The sequence below is a fragment of the Zonotrichia leucophrys genome, chromosome 25 (assembly GCF_028769735.1).
Source record: "Zonotrichia leucophrys gambelii isolate GWCS_2022_RI chromosome 25, RI_Zleu_2.0, whole genome shotgun sequence".
Lineage (NCBI taxonomy): Eukaryota > Metazoa > Chordata > Aves > Passeriformes > Passerellidae > Zonotrichia > Zonotrichia leucophrys.
Genome location: NC_088194.1, coordinates 4,022,133 through 4,037,252, shown reverse-complemented (window position 1 = coordinate 4,037,252; position 15,120 = coordinate 4,022,133). Strand labels below are relative to the sequence as shown.

The window sequence follows — 15,120 nt, the reverse complement described above, 5'->3', positions numbered from 1 at the left end:
ACTCTGGCCCAGGCAGGGCTTTTATAGCACCATGGATTGCTCATCTCCATCTGGCCAATCTGCACAGGGGACACTCCCTGCTGCTGCTGCTGCGGGCCTGCTGCTGGCCTGGACACCAGGGCTGTGCGGCCCCTGCCTCTCCCTGAGTCAGCATCCCCCAGGTGCCAGCCCAGCACATCCCGCTGCCCAAGTGATCTTGTCCTTCCTGCCACATCATATACTTGATAGCAGGGATGGCACCAGGTTAGAGGACACTTCATGGCTGACGGGTGGGCAGGAATGGAAAGTCCCAAGATGGAGACATCTCTGCACCCTAGGTAGAGATGACAGCAGAAAACATGCTTTCCCAGTCTCATTAACCCTGGGTTTAATGACACTGGAACAAATGTCTGCTGTCTGCCTGATCATCTTACCAAGAGGCAGAGATGTCCCATCTGGGCCGGGCCATTCATACCGCCCATCCCAGGCCCCATGAAAAGTGTATCTCTAGCCTTAGTGCCATCCGGCTATCAAGGATCTGACGTGGCAGGAAGGACAGATCACTTGGGCAGCGGGATGTGCTGGGCTGGCACCTGGGGGATGCTGACTCAGGGAGGGGCAGGGGCCACACAGCCCTGGTGTCAGCAGCAGCAGCAGCGAAGCAGCAGCAGCAGCAGCAGGGAGTGTCCCCTGTGCAGATTGGCCAGGCTGGAGCTGAGCAATCCCCATGGCTGCTATAAAAGCCCTGCCTGGGCCAGAGTGCAGCAAGCAGTGCCCTGGCCACCTTCTCCTCCTCAGGAACAAGGGTAAGTGTGCCAGCGCTTCTGCTGGCGGCTCCCTGCTCCAGCCCCGGCCCCTGTGGCTGGGGCACTGCTGCCCTGGGCTGCTCTCCTGCCATGGCTGCCCTCTCTTGCAGAGCACCCTCGCATCCCACTCCAAGATGTCCTGCTACGACCTGTGCCCACCCAGGAGCAGCGCTGAGCTGTGCCCAGTGCCCAGGACCAGCGTGGCTGTGCCCCAGCCCATCGCTGAGAGCTGCAACGAGCTGTGCGCCCGCCAGTGCCCCGACTCGTCTGCCTTCATCCAGCCCCCGCCCGTGGTGGTCACCTTCCCCGGCCCCATCCTCAGCTCCTTCCCCCAGCAGGCCGTGGTGGGCTCCTCCGGAGCACCGGCCTTTGGCGGCTCCCTGGGGCTGGGCGGCCTCTACGGCGCCGGCGCCACCCAGGCCTCGGGGGGCCTCTGCACCTTTGGCAGAGCCTACGCTGCTCCCGCCTGCAGCCCTTGCGCCCTGCCCCGCTACAGCAAGAAGCTCTGGGACACCTGCGGGCCCTGCTAGAGCCACCAGCAACAGCCCCAAAGGCCCTGGTGCCGCCTCAGCCCAGCTGGAGAAGCTGAGCTCTGCACAAGCTGCCTGGCCTCTTGCAGCCTGTGACACCCAGCCTGCCTGCAGCCTGCCCATTTATGCCCCTTCCTGCCTTTCCTGCCCTTCTTGGTACAATAAAGTTTTCCTGCATTCAATTCCTGTCTCTCTGTGTATTTTTCTGGAATTTTGTCCCTCATCACCTTGAGGGTTGATTCTGATTCCTCCGTTTTTCACCTGGTCGCATCATATGGTTTTTTCCTCATTGAGAGTTCAGGTGATTTCCGACTTTGTTCATATCGCTTCATGTTCTACCCCTTGTTTTACTCAGGATTGCTTCCAATCTATTTTCTGGATTCACTCTGTCTGTCAGACAGGTAGGGGCATGTTTCCAGTGAAAGGGAAATTGGGCTGTGCTCTTTCCCTTGGATTTATATTTGCTTATGTTACATGCTCTTGGGTACTTCATGTTTTCAGTGTATTCACCCAGAGCATGTAAAAGTCACAGGGACCTCTGGCAGACTCATGATCACAGCAGGAACTGATGTCTCCAGGCTTTGAGGGTTCAATATCCCAACGTGACCTTTGTTTGTCCCTCCTTGGAGGCGCCATCTAGTGCTGCAATTCTATTTATGCACTGTGATTAAATTATTTTAACCATTGAGAGGTCTGAGACTCTGCTTGGAATATGGTCACTGAAACCAATGTTGGCTCAGATGGTTCCACTGCATGAGATGTTCAGTGCCCTGGGCTGGTTAACAACATGGAGATCGTTCCTAGATTGGACTCAGTGATGTTGTAGGAGTTTTCCTGGTTCCTGGGATGCTGAGGTGGCTCCTGGAAGGTGGTACAGGAAAGTTTCCTTGCCATTGCACCATCTCCTTTCCCCACAGTCAGCAGTTACCCAGCTCTGCCCTGTCCCATGATGGTCACTCCGTTGCTGCTGCTCCCAGCAGTTCAGCCACCCCGTTTTTCCAGTCTGAAACTCTGATTCCCTCCTGCTCAGCGCCACTCAGCTTCCTGTTATCAGGGCTCCCAAAGCATGTGCCAATGTCAGGAACGGAGATGAATAATTAGAGGTTTTTAGGGATCCTTGAGTAATGAATGGGGTGAACTCCCTCCACCCCGTAACTCCTGAGTAGACACTGAGAGAAAGGTCAGCCCTTTGCTGGGTTTGGCAATCAGACATGAGCTCACTCCGAGCAGACATCCAGCCCAAATTAAAGCTGTGTAATCATTGCTCCCTAAGTGCTAATGGCTTTCTTCTGGGGCGTTATCTTGGGCTGAGCACTTGTCTGACACAACAGTTAATTAGGCTGCTCCCTGCCTGGCACGGCCAGGCTGAGAGGATCAGGTGAAATTTGGCCGTCACAGCTCAGGTGTTCGGCTGGGTTCATGATTTATACCCAAGCACCCCTTGGTGGCTGTGGGTGGAAGCAAAGATCAGAAGAGAAACGGAGGGAAAAGCATCGGCGTTTTGGAAAGTTGTTCCAGGAGCTGGATGAGAGGAAAGGAGACAGGAAGGATGAAGAAAGGAGAGAGAGGAGAACATGCCAGGGGAGGGATTTGGAGATGCAGCAGGGGATGTTCAGGTTGGACATGGGAATTTCCTCCTGGAAAGGGCAGTCAGACCTTGGAAGGGGCTCAGGAAGTTTTGGAATTCTCGTCCCTTGAGATGTCCAAGGAACTCCTGGATGTTGGGCTTGGTGACCAGGTGGGGATCCAGCTTGGATGATCTCAGAGCTCTTTTCCAACCTAAACAGTTCTGTGGATTTTTTTAGTGAAAATATTCTCAAATAAGTGTTTGTTTACCCATAAAAATTAAGTCTTGTTTTGTGAAAATAAAAGCAGCATTCACAGGTCCCATGGACGTATTTCGATTTCAATTTATTACTTACAGCCATCTGACAGATCCAGTCCAATACAAGGAAGAATATTGAAATTACCCGTAAAAAATAAGATTTGCTGTTCCTTGACACAGATCAAGATAATTTCTTTGAGAGAGTCCCGGTGAAGGAAGAGGTAAATCCTCTCTAATGCATCAGTCCATGTTCTTTTTGCCTCACCTGTTGACAGGTTCAGCCAAACCTTCCCCGAGGCAACTTTATCATGGCAGTGATTAACGAAAAAAGAGAACGTAGTGCCTCATCTTTGCTCATCAGATACCTATCTCAAAAATTGTTTCCCTTTGTTCTCCTTCCTCCTATCATTCCTTTTCAGAACGTGCTTTGGCAGAACTTCAGGCGGTATTTTTTAGCTCTGTCTTTGAAGGCAGTTGGATGATTCCTAATACATTGCCTGGAAGATGTTAAATCAAAAGGAATTCCAGCACTAAATTAACAACTTAAAAAAAAAAACTATGGAATATTCTGGGTTGGAAGGGCCACACGGGAATTGAGTCCAACTCCTGGCCCTGCACAGGCACCCCAGGAATCCCACCCTGTGCCTGAGACCACTGTCCTTGAGCTCTTGGGGACATGACATTTCCCTATCCCAGCACCAAACTGGATGGAAAAAGTTGGAATAACTACTGGAACTCTGACAAGTGGAATAATCAGTGTGAGGCAGAGAGGACTCTCAGCTGCAAGTCTGACCTGAAGAATCTCAGTCTGGTTCTGACAGGGAGGAATCCCACTCTGGAAAACTTGAATTTTCAGAAAAAACAAAGACAGGTGTTGGATGCAGGATTTTTTATTGCAAGGGGAGGGAAGATGGCATTGGACAAGGACACGGGAGGCAAAGACAAGCAGGTTGTTCCTCACTAGGGCTGCTCCCTCAGCCTTGTGGCAGGAGGCAGCAGTCTCAGGGAGAATCCAGTGGATGGTGGAGCCGAACATTTGGCCAGTGGAAGGGGCAGGGAAGAGGAGACCGAACAATGGAAGGAGGAAACAAAAAGGAAAATTTCTAGAGGAGTTCTGTCTCCATGGTCTGAAGTGAAGTTCTGACGCTCTGCTCCATCCTCAGGAGCTCAGGTGAGGATCCACTGGTGTTGTTTGCCGAGCTGAGGGATTTTTCCTTTGGGTTTAGCAGGAGCCGCAGCTGCCACGGCGGTAGCGGCCGAAGCGGGAGGACCGAGAGCCGCAGGAGCCAAAGGATCTCCCAAAGCCATACAGACCCCGGTAACCCAGGGAGGAGCCCCCACAGGAACCCAGACCCCCAAAGCCCATCGAGGAGCCTCCATAGCCCCACAGACCCCCATAGCCCCCAGAGCCAAATCCCCCATAACCCCCAGAGCCAAATCCCCCAAAGGCCCCGGAGGCCCCAGAGGCGGCGAGGACGGGAGCTCCAGCAGATCCCACCACGGAATCCTGCGGGAAGGAGCTGAGGATGGGGCCGGGGAAGGTGACCACCACGGCGGGAGGCTGGATCACGGTGGTGGAGTCGGGGCACTGGCGGACGCACGGCTCGTTCCCGCTGTCAGCCAGGGGCTGGGGCCGGAGGACGCCGCCGGCACCGATGAGGCCGGAGCCACCAAGAGGCCGGAGCCACCCATGAGGCCGGAGACACCCATGAGGCCGGAGCAACCAATGAGGCCGGAGCCACCCATGGAGCACAGGTCGTAGCAGGACATCTTGCAGGGGTGGAGGTTGATCTGCAAGAGTTGATTGGAGCAATTACAAGATGTTGTTTACAAAGAGAAAAATACTCTGGAGCTGGCTGCTTTTCCCCAGGCAGGAGAGCTTTGAAGCACTGGAATTTCCCCATGTCTCTTAAAGATGAAAATTGGATAAGAACAATTATTTGTTCTTAAATTGTAAGAACAAAAATGATTTGCTGGGGCACTTTGGTGAGTCAGGGGATCAACAAGGAGTGGGACTCTGCTCCAGGAGTAGAGTGTGTTGTTGTTATTCAGGATTTCATGACTCCGACTCCTCATTCCCACTGATCTCCTTTGTGCTGATCCTTGTCTAAACAGGGATTATAACTCATTGTCGGTTCAGATTTGCTCAGTAGCTTCTTGGATGAGACCATTACAAGGGAATTGCAAAGATGATTGTCCCAAATTTCCAAACATTGAATCAGGGCTTTGAGGTCCCTACAATGAGCTTAACACCCCAGAATTTTGATTTTGGGCCACAAACTCTTGAAAACTTCTCACACCAAACCATTTGCCCTCATTAACTTGGGGAAATCCAGTGCTCCACATTTCAGCTGTTTAAGTTCCCTCCAAGATCCCTTTTAATCTTAAATAAATCTAATACAGAGCAGTTATCAAATCTTCTCTTTGTCCTACTCCAAGCCAGTCTCTTCGGGTGTTCATGCCCATTTATCTTGAATTAAAAGCATTTCACTTGATTTGGAATACAACAAACTGCATCTAATGGCAGGTTTGCCTCTAAACTCAACACTTCCCTGTGAAACAGGAAGATTTAAACTTTCCAAATAATTTCCAGTTGCCCATTTAACCAAACAGAGGACAGGAAAAAACATTGAACCTTTCACATTATGGATACAACTGGTGTAGGCAACCCAACATCCAAGGGAATTTTGTAATAAGAAATTTTTGGTTTGGTTTGGAACAGAACTCCAGCCTCGAAAGCAGAGAGCAGCCTTCCTTAAAGGTTTTGCAAGGTTTATCTCTTCACCTAAAATTTTGCCTATGGGTTCCCAATGGAAGAGAGCACCCCGGATGGATTGTAGAGCAAAGAGAGATTCCAAAAGCAGCAAAGAGCAATTCCAGAAGCAGCAAAGAGCAGCTCCAGACTTACCAAGTCGTTGAGAAGAACGAGTGAAGGGAAGATGTTTGGGAGAACCCCAGGTGGAGACGGCTTTTATACGGTTCAGACTTGCCTCAGGGCTCACAGCAGCTCATTAGTTGACACAGAACATTTCTTTGTATTGATTGCTCCTCAAAGTGATGAAATTGCCGCTCTTTGTGTTTATTCTTGATTTCAAATGGCGCCTTACGTCACGCGATGTCCTTTGATCCGGAACTCTGATGGGTGGAATTGGTGCATCTTTCATCCTAAAACATGATTCATGAATTCGTGGCAGTTTTCTGGGGTGACACCGTGTACTGAGATATTTACACGCAAATATTTTTGTCCTGTCTTATAAGACAATTATGTTCAGACATTTACAAAAATTATGAAACTCTTAGAATGGTTTGGGGACACAAATATCCAGAAAAGTCTTACGTTTTTTCCAACCCTTAAGCCACAGTTTAAACCTGAGTTTAGTTCTGAAGGGAGAGATATTTATGATTTTAAGGATTAGAGTGGAAAACTCAAAATAATCAGAGAGTACATTGAAATAATAATCAAATTTATGTTTTATCTAGATGGTTCCAACTCTGGAAGTGTTCAAGGCTGGTTTGGATCAACCTGGGACAGTCAAAGCTGTCCCTGTCCATGACAGGGGTTGGAACAAGAGGGTCTTTGAGGTCCCTGCTAATTTTAAACCATTCCATGATTCTATATTGGAGAAATCCCAAATTTAGCTGTAGTGGAAATAAAATCCTTTTGTTTTCAGAGAGGATCTTGCAGCTAATGCCATCCTTGTTGTGTCTTTCAGCACAGAGCAATTACAATGTGAGAATCTGCTGGGAAAAGCAAATGTTGGATTTGCTGAGGTTTCTCTCTCTGTTTGCACCATGATCTTCCTACTCTATCATTATCATCGTTATCATAATCACCCACATGGTTATCTTCACACCACATATTATTTATAAATTATGAGCTTTTTCAAATCTGAAGATACACATGGGGAGTTCCTGAGCCATTATCCTGGAAAAAAAAATTCACGTTGAAGTTTTACAAGAACATTCCAAGGGATTTTCAAGCACCTCTTGAACATCCATTACTGACTTATTCCTACTCTTTCAGAGTTATATAAAATCTGTGCCTGAGTGTAAACACCCCACAATTATAAGATTATCTCATTAAATTGCATAAATTGAGGCCACTTGGGTTTCTCCCATAATCAGCTCTTGGTTTATAAAATTGACCTTCCTGTCTTTGACCTTAAGAAAAAAATATATTTTTCTTTATTTAATACACAGAATGTTGTGTCTCTAACATGTAAAAATAAGAGGAGAAAGCATGAGAAAGGAAAGGAAAACTTGATAAAACAACTCAAAAAACTCAATTTCCATGGAATTGTGGCTGCCAGGTGAAATATTTATCTGTTTCCAGGGATTGAAAGAGAGCAAGAGGAGAGTTTACAAAGGAACATGGGGAGAGACTTCTTCTGAGGGCTGAATTGGCAGGAAAAGAGGGATTGGATTCAAACTGACAGAGAGGAGGTTTAGATGGAATATCGGGCAGGAATTGCTCCCTGTGAGGGTGGGGAGACCCTGGCACAGGATATTCCAGGGGTTCCCCATCTCTGGAAGTGTCCAAAGCCTGGATGGACGAGGCTTGGAGCACTCTGGTCTATGGAAGGTGCCCCTGGATGATCTTTAAAGCCTTTTTTAACCCAAACCATTCCATGATAGCATTTTATGGTATAAAATCCATTCAAAGATGCTCCCGACTGTTGTGTTTGCCTTGCCTTGAGTGGGTGGAGGGAGAAATGCTGAGCCTACAGAACCAAAGTTTTTCCCTTTGTTCTTTGTCCCCAGTCCTCATTTGAGTCCCTAAAAGAAGCTCCATTGTCTCCGCGTCTCCTGTTGATCTCACTCAGGGACCTTTGCCTGGACAAAACCATGAGTGTCCTTCAATCACCCTAATTATGAGGGACTCATAAATAAATCAAGTCAGCTTTATTTCCTCCCCTAACGCTAAGGAAAGCAATGGGATCATAAAAAATAATTCACCACATAAAGCCTGGAGACAATAGAGGTCTGGGGTGGAATGTGCAGCTCACGCTATGTGTGGGTTTGGAGCGCACCAGCAATAAGCAAAGATAATTTCAGCACTTTGGGGAATTATGTGGCCTGCAATTTGGGGTTGGGACCTAATTATGAGCTGGCGCATCAGGTGCCCAGTGCCCTGTGGGCAAGCAGGGAGCTCTATAAAAGGCGTCTGCACCAGGTCCTTCCATCCACTTCTCTCACCTGTTCTGCCTTCGTGAACCAGGTAAGACAATTCTGTCTCGAACTTCTCTAAACTGAGCTTCCAGTCAAGAAATCTGGTTGGGGTCAGGCTGCTGCTGCTCTGTAGGATATTTGGTGCCTAATTTCTCATTTATCTCTATGTCTTTTAAGAGAGAGATTCACTGAGTGGTGCTGAATGCCAAACTTGTATTATTTACTACTCCAAATGGTTCTTTGTCTGTATTTTAGGAGATGAATAACCTGTATATGTGCCTACATTTGGTAGCCACAGAACTCAGAGTTTTGCTGAGTTTGTAACAAGAAAGATAAAATCTGAGTAGAAATCATCAGCTAAGAGTAATGTAATGCTGATGAAATTATCTGGTTTGGAAATTCAAAGATACAACTGAGGAGTACAGACTGTGTTGCAGTGAAGTCAAGAGTAGCTTGGAGATCACAGCCATAGGAAAAACAAGAAGAGGAAACGCATTTACTTCCCAGATTTATTACTGATACCATTAGGTCTGCTTCAGCACAGCCTGAAGTTTGCTATTCCTTTAAAATTAATACAAATTAACACTTTCCACAGATTAACCTCCATCCCTGCAAGATGTCCTGCTACGACCTGTGCTCCATGGGTGGCTCCGGCCTCATTGGTTGCTCCGGCCTCATGGGTGGCTCTGGCCTCATGGGTGGCTCCGGCCTCTTCGGTGGCTCCGGCCTCATCGGTGCCGGCGGTGTCCTCCGGCCCCAGCCCCTGGCTGACAGCGGGAACGAGCCGTGTGTCCGCCAGTGCCCCGACTCCACCACCGTGATCCAGCCTCCCGCCGTGGTGGTCACCTTCCCCGGCCCCATCCTCAGCTCCTTCCCTCAGGATTCCGTGGTGGGATCTGCTGGAGCTCCCGTCCTCGCCGCCTCTGGGGCCTCCGGGGCCTTTGGGGGATTTGGCTCTGGGGGTTATGGGGGATTTGGCTCTGGGGGCTATGGAGGATTCGGCTATGGGGGTCTGTGGGGCTATGGAGGCTCCTCACTGGGCTTTGGGGGTCTGGGGTCCTGTGGGGGCTCCTCCCTGGGTTACCGGGGTCTGTATGGCTTTGGGAGATCCTTTGGCTCCTGCGGCTCTCGGTCCTCCCGCTTCGGCCGCTACCGCCGTGGCAGCTGCGGCTCCTGCTAAACCCAAAGGAAGAATCCCAAGAGAGGTCTCGCCAACAGATGAAATGTGATGGTTTCACAGCCAAAGAGCTTGGAACTACTGCTGCTCCATCTCAACACCACGGATTTGTAGCTGTTCAGCCTCTTTTGGATTTCTGCTCTTTCAGCTTCTGCCTTAATGCTTCTCCCGCCCCATTTCTATGTTGTCTGGGGTAAATATGGAACAAAAGGGCTCAAAGTGGGTCCTGTTTGTTCACATCAACATCTGGGATTTGGAAGAGAACCCCGGATCAGCCACATGTGAATGTGCCTTTGGCTGGAGAAGAGCTTCCTGCTTCTTGGAGACTCTGCAAATGCATTGCTTTGCTTGCTTTCAATAAAACTTTATTGAATCAAAGTTGCCATGTTCTGGTGGTCTTTTTTCCTGTTCTCACCATTGCTATTTGCCTTTGGAGAAGCCTCACCTGTGCAGGTGTCAGTAATAACCCAAAATATCCTGGAATCGTGGAATGTTTGGTGTAAGAGCCGAAAAGAGGAATGGGGGGACTCCAGGCAGCTCTCCAAAATGCAGTTTATTCCATCCAAGACATTTCAGCAGTCCAGGGTTGTGGATGACAGAGCCTGTGCCTACAGCTGTCAGCTCCAGCTGCAGGCAGGCCTGGAGACCCTTAGTTTTGGTTACAATGCATTATATATTTTGTAATGAATTCGTTTTGGCTACATTGCATTATATATTTTTCTTTGCTGAGCATCTTAATACAGTAGAACCAATCTATGCCTTAACTTTTATCTACAGCCTATCATAGCTGCTATAATTACCATATTAATGTTACTGATCTCCAATCACTGAAAGTTAGTACATTACGGTTTAAGCTAGAAGTTGTTTTTCGGTTTTCTTGCAGTGGAAAATTCTGAGACCTTTTTTCTACTTACAACCTCTGCTGACTTGTTTGTCTCTGCTATCTTTCTGCTTGGTAAAAACCTCTTGTTTGGAGTGGGTTTATCCTTTGTTCTAAGTCATAAAATCCCCTCCTAACTCACACACCCTTTGCCTTCTCAGTTATCCAGTAAGACTGGCTCAGCAATTCTTTTTTCTATATCAAAACTTGCTTCCATCTCCATTCCTTCTTCAGATTCTACATTTAAAAATCTTTCTGCTCAGCACACATATCTGTGAGGCGCTCTTGTCAAATTTTCACCCTTCCCCAACAGTTTGGGTTGGGAGGGATCTTAAAGCTCATCTCATTCCACACCCTGCCACAGGCAGGGACACCTCCCACTGGCCCAGGTGGCTCAGAGTTCATCCAACCTGTCCCTAAACCATGGAGATAAATGTCCTGCCCAAAAAACCAGGGAAAATTAAATTTCCGTATGAATTTCTTCCAGGTAAAGCTTTCATCTCTTTGAGCTACATGTTCTGACTCAAATATTTCCTCAAATACTTAAATTCTGTCCTCAGGAACAACCTCGGCAAAAAGTTAAATCAATTTCCTGACAAATCTTTAAAAAAAGTTTTCTGGGCCACAGAGTGGAGCTTTGAAATCTGAAATTTTTCTGAATAATCATGAAATGTAAGGTGTTGGATGACTTTTGACAGAAAAACAGCTCCTTCAAGGATTCATTCACACCACCAAGAAAAGCTGGAGCAGAGAGAACATAGAAAAATGGTACCTGGAAAAATTAAAACATAGAAAATGCCTTAACCTGTGAGCAAATCCACCCTTCTTCTTGCTTGGGTGAGATTCCACCTTCCAGGATCTACAGGGAAGCTGGAGAGGGACTTCTCGTTGGGAACTGGAGTAACAGGACAAGGGAGAATGGATCCAAACTGACAGAGGGCAAATTTGGGGTGGATATTGGGAATAAATCTTTCCCTGTGAGGGTGGACAGGCCCTGGCACAGGTTTTCCTGGGAATCTCTGGTTGCCCCTTCCCTGGTCTAGCAGGAGGTGTCCCTGCCCATGGTGGGGGGTGGAAGGAGAAGATCTTTGGGGTCCTTTCAATCCAACCCATTCCATGAGTCCATGACTCTGTAATGTCATCATTCCTGCTCCCAAAATCTGGATCAAGGAACAGTGACTGACTTCACTCCCAGCTAAGACATTCCCGGTGGTTTTGAAGTCTTAACCTCAGCCTATTGTAAGGATCTGTATTTCCCCACACCCTGTACAGAGAGAAGTGTGGCAAACCCACAGCCAGAGAAATTGAAACTAAAAATTCTTTTGGTTTTTTTTTTGCAGAACAGAATCACTTTAATGAGAAAAAAGCGTTCACAGTAAAACATTGCAGAGTATGAAGAACATCAGATCACAGACAACTCCTTCCGGGGTTGCTCTTCTCCAGTTGGACAGTGAAGTTGCATTTTAGAAGAAGATAAACTATTTTTTCATCCCACATATTACGCACACACAGTCAAGAAAAAAGCCCAGAAGAAAACAAGTAGAAGGTGAACGAATCAAGGAGGAGTTGTGTGCTTCCAGCTCCACTTGAGTGGGGTGGCCATGGTCACAACACCTCCTCTGGGGCCAGGATTGTATCTCTCCGTTTTTGGCGATTCCTTACTCGGGGATGTTTCCGTAGGGTTTAGCAGGAGCCCCAGTAGCCACGGCCGTAGCGGCCGTACCAGGAGGAGTAGGGGCTGCAATAGCCAGAGCCAAAGAGTCTGCCAGAGCCATACAGACCCCGGTAGCCCCCACAGGACCCCAGACCCCCATAGCCCCACAGACCCCCATAGCCCAGGGATCCATAACCCCCATATCCATACAGACCCCCATAGCCCAGGGAGCCGTAACCCCCATATCCATAGAGACCCCCATAGCCCAGGGATCCGTAACCCCCATAGCCCAGGGAGGTGCCAGAGGCGGCGAGGACGGGAGCTCCAGCAGATCCCACCACGGAATCCTGCGGGAAGGAGCTGAGGATGGGGCCGGGGAAGGTGACCACCACGGCGGGAGGCTGGATCACGGTGGTGGAGTCGGGGCACTGGCGGACGCACGGCTCGTTCCCGCTGTCAGCCAGGGGCTGGGGCCGGAGGGCGCCGCAGGCAGCGGAGGGGTACAGGTCGTAGCAGGACATCTTGTAGGGGTTGGAGGTCAACACAGGCTGAAAAAGAAGGCAAGGAGTTCAAAATTAGGAAATTTAAATTAAAATAACAAGTAGAGTGTTCTGGGTACTTTGCAATCTCAGCGCTCTCTTTTTTTCAGAAAGCATTTTCAAAATTTTTTCACAATTTTTCAAAAATTTTCTAAAGGGTGTCCACACACAAGAGCAAGTGGGAAATGTCCTAAAAACCTTGTCCCTTGTAACATCCTGCAGAAAACTATGAATGATTTCTCCACATTAAACTGAAATCTGGGAAGCAAAAGCAGCGAGAGCAAAGTGACTTTGTCCAAGGTCATTGGATGAGTCATTAGGAAAACTCAGATTTGGGTTCAGCAGGTTTGCATGAGATGGAGCTTATAGAGAACTTAATTACAGTAGCTTCATCTTCCCACTCATCCCAATTTTGCTGAGAGTCAAGGGAACAACAGATTATAGGATTGTGAGCGCCCGGCTTTCCCAGAAAGGCATTTGACAAGACAATAAAGAACAAATCTCCAAGGATGTTCTTTAAATCCTTAACAGAGTTCTGAGGAGGAACTTGAAAGCAAGAAGGTGAAGGAGAGCCTGAGGATTTGTGTCAGCAAGACACAAATGGCTTTATCACGAGTGAACGGCTGCAGGGGTGGCACCCTCGTCAAACCCTGAACCTTTTATGCAAATGTTGAGATGGGTTAAACGTATCAAAATGAGGATCAGAGAATCACAGGCTTCCTCAAGCTGGAAGTGACTCAAAAGGCTCAAATCCAACTCTCAGCTCTTTGCAGGGTTATTTAGAGCTAAACAGAGAACCTTGGAATTGCCTGGTTTGGAAGAGACCCTTAAGATCATCCAGTCCCAGCCCCTCCATGGGCAGGGACAGCTCCCACTATTCCAGGTTGCTCCAAGCCTCGTCCCAACTGACTCTCGACACTCCCAGGGCTGGAGAATCCTTGGAATATCCAGCATGGGGGCCTCCCCACGTTCACAGGGAAATATTTCTTCCCAATATCCAACCTAAATTTCCCCTCTCGGTCTGACCCCATTTCCTGTGTCCTGTCCCTGCTGCTCCTGAGGGAAGTCCCTCTCCAGCTTCCCTGGAACCCCTGCAGATCCTGAGGTCTCCACACAACCTCCTCTCCTCCAGGCTGAACATTCCCAGCTCTCCCAGCTTGGCTCTATAGGGAAGGAGATCCAGCCACCTCAGTTGACCCAGAGCACTGTCCTGTTGCCCCAAGGTCTGGAGTTCCTGACACCAAGAACTCCACACACCAAAAAGACAGAAAGGTCCTTGATCTTTCCCAAGTCCACGCAGATTCACCCAACAGAAAGGATGTTGGACATCAACTGGAGTTGAAACCAACAATAAAAAATACACCAAGAGCAACAGAGAAGATTCAGACTTACCCAAGTCTCCAAGAAGTCAAGGGAAGCGTTTGGAGGAGCGAGGAGAGAGAGGAGCTTTTATATCAGCTGGAGGTACCAGATCAGCATCTCTTGCCCGCCCCAATTTCAAATTCATGCAACCATCAGGATGACGAAATTGTTGGGTTCATTATTGGCTTTTATGAGGCCTTCCAAATTTGTTTGTAATAATGATCTAAGCATCACCTGAGATTATAGAGAATTCTTTCATCTTGTGACGAACTGGGGGGAGATTAACACCCCGCATTATTCCTGTCACTTCCTTGGAATTACATCAGGAATCACGAAGCCAGCTCCTCTTGGTATGAACTGAATACCTGGAGAGTGGCTCATGGGTTCATCGGAATCACAAATTCCACCAGAATTTAGTTCTAAGCAGGAAAAACAGTGAAATCCTTAATTTTGGCCACATCCACAGAGTTCCGTGGAGGAGACCATGAGGAACCTTTGTCCTCCTGATGCTTGTTTGGCTTTGGGAGATAAACATGGAATGAATTCATGAAGTTAACGAAAACCACAAAGGGATTGGAGGTCCTGAAGAGACTTTTCCCAAGTGTTGAGGGTCCGATGTTTTCTGGACAAAGGTGGCACCTGAGAGCATTGAATGGGCCTGAGGAAATGTGGGATTTTTTAGGAAAAAATGCATCCTCTGGTGCAAAAGTCAAAATGTGACGCAATGCTTTGAATTATTGCCTCGTGTTCTTAGGAATTCATGAGCTTCTATGATACACAAGTCATAAATCCCAAAAAGGGCTGAGCTGGAAATTTCTGGGGTGAAGGAACAATCAGGAATTTGGAACGTGCGACACAAAGGCTCCTTCTTGCCTCGTTTATGGGTGGGCCATTTTAATATTGCAGACTCCACGCCGAAGGTGATCCCTAAATGTTGAGGTGGGGTTCTCAGCCTTTGGGGGACAGGGGCTTTTGAACAATAATATTTTCAAGCTTCCAGGGAGCAAGTCCATGCAAATCCTATTGATGATCCAGTAGATTAAAGGCACAGAGCTGGATTTAGGCACCTCACAATTATGAAATTACATCACATTCAAGCATCTCAGTCAAGATATTTGTGTCCTTGGTATCATCAGTTCAAGGGCAAATACTGGAGGTTTATGCCCCTTCAGGTTTTTTCCCAATGAAAAAGAATTTGA

General features: G+C 48.1%; 3 protein-coding genes and 1 pseudogene across 5 annotated transcripts; 2 read left to right on the top strand and 2 right to left on the bottom strand.

Moving 5' to 3' along the window:
• Positions 1-875: 875 nt before the first annotated feature.
• LOC135457662 (scale keratin-like) lies at positions 876-1,315 on the top strand (annotated as a pseudogene).
• A 3,047-nt stretch (positions 1,316-4,362) lies between these two features.
• On the bottom strand, positions 4,363-6,152 carry LOC135457718 (scale keratin-like). 3 transcript variants are annotated; one of them, XM_064732435.1, is made up of 2 exons: positions 6,134-6,152; positions 4,363-4,790 (listed from the first exon to the last, which is right to left on the bottom strand). In XM_064732435.1, exons 1-2 carry the CDS (start codon positions 6,150-6,152, stop codon positions 4,363-4,365), a joined length of 447 nt encoding a protein of 148 aa, XP_064588505.1. The 3 variants fall into 3 exon arrangements, with proteins under 3 accessions (XP_064588505.1, XP_064588504.1, XP_064588503.1); XM_064732434.1 differs by lacking the exon at positions 6,134-6,152 and adding an exon at positions 4,877-4,910 and having other exon boundaries at positions 4,363-4,784; XM_064732433.1 differs by lacking the exon at positions 6,134-6,152 and adding an exon at positions 4,888-4,910 and having other exon boundaries at positions 4,363-4,798.
• Positions 6,153-8,925: 2,773 nt separating this feature from the next.
• LOC135457717 (scale keratin-like) lies at positions 8,926-9,489 on the top strand. The gene is made up of 2 exons (XM_064732432.1): positions 8,926-8,948; positions 9,039-9,489. Exons 1-2 carry the CDS (start codon positions 8,926-8,928, stop codon positions 9,487-9,489), a joined length of 474 nt encoding a protein of 157 aa, XP_064588502.1.
• A 2,560-nt stretch (positions 9,490-12,049) lies between these two features.
• LOC135457756 (scale keratin-like) lies at positions 12,050-12,541 on the bottom strand. Its single transcript, XM_064732486.1, has one exon. It carries the CDS (start codon positions 12,539-12,541, stop codon positions 12,050-12,052), a length of 492 nt encoding a protein of 163 aa, XP_064588556.1.
• Between the last annotated feature and the right edge of the window lie 2,579 nt (positions 12,542-15,120).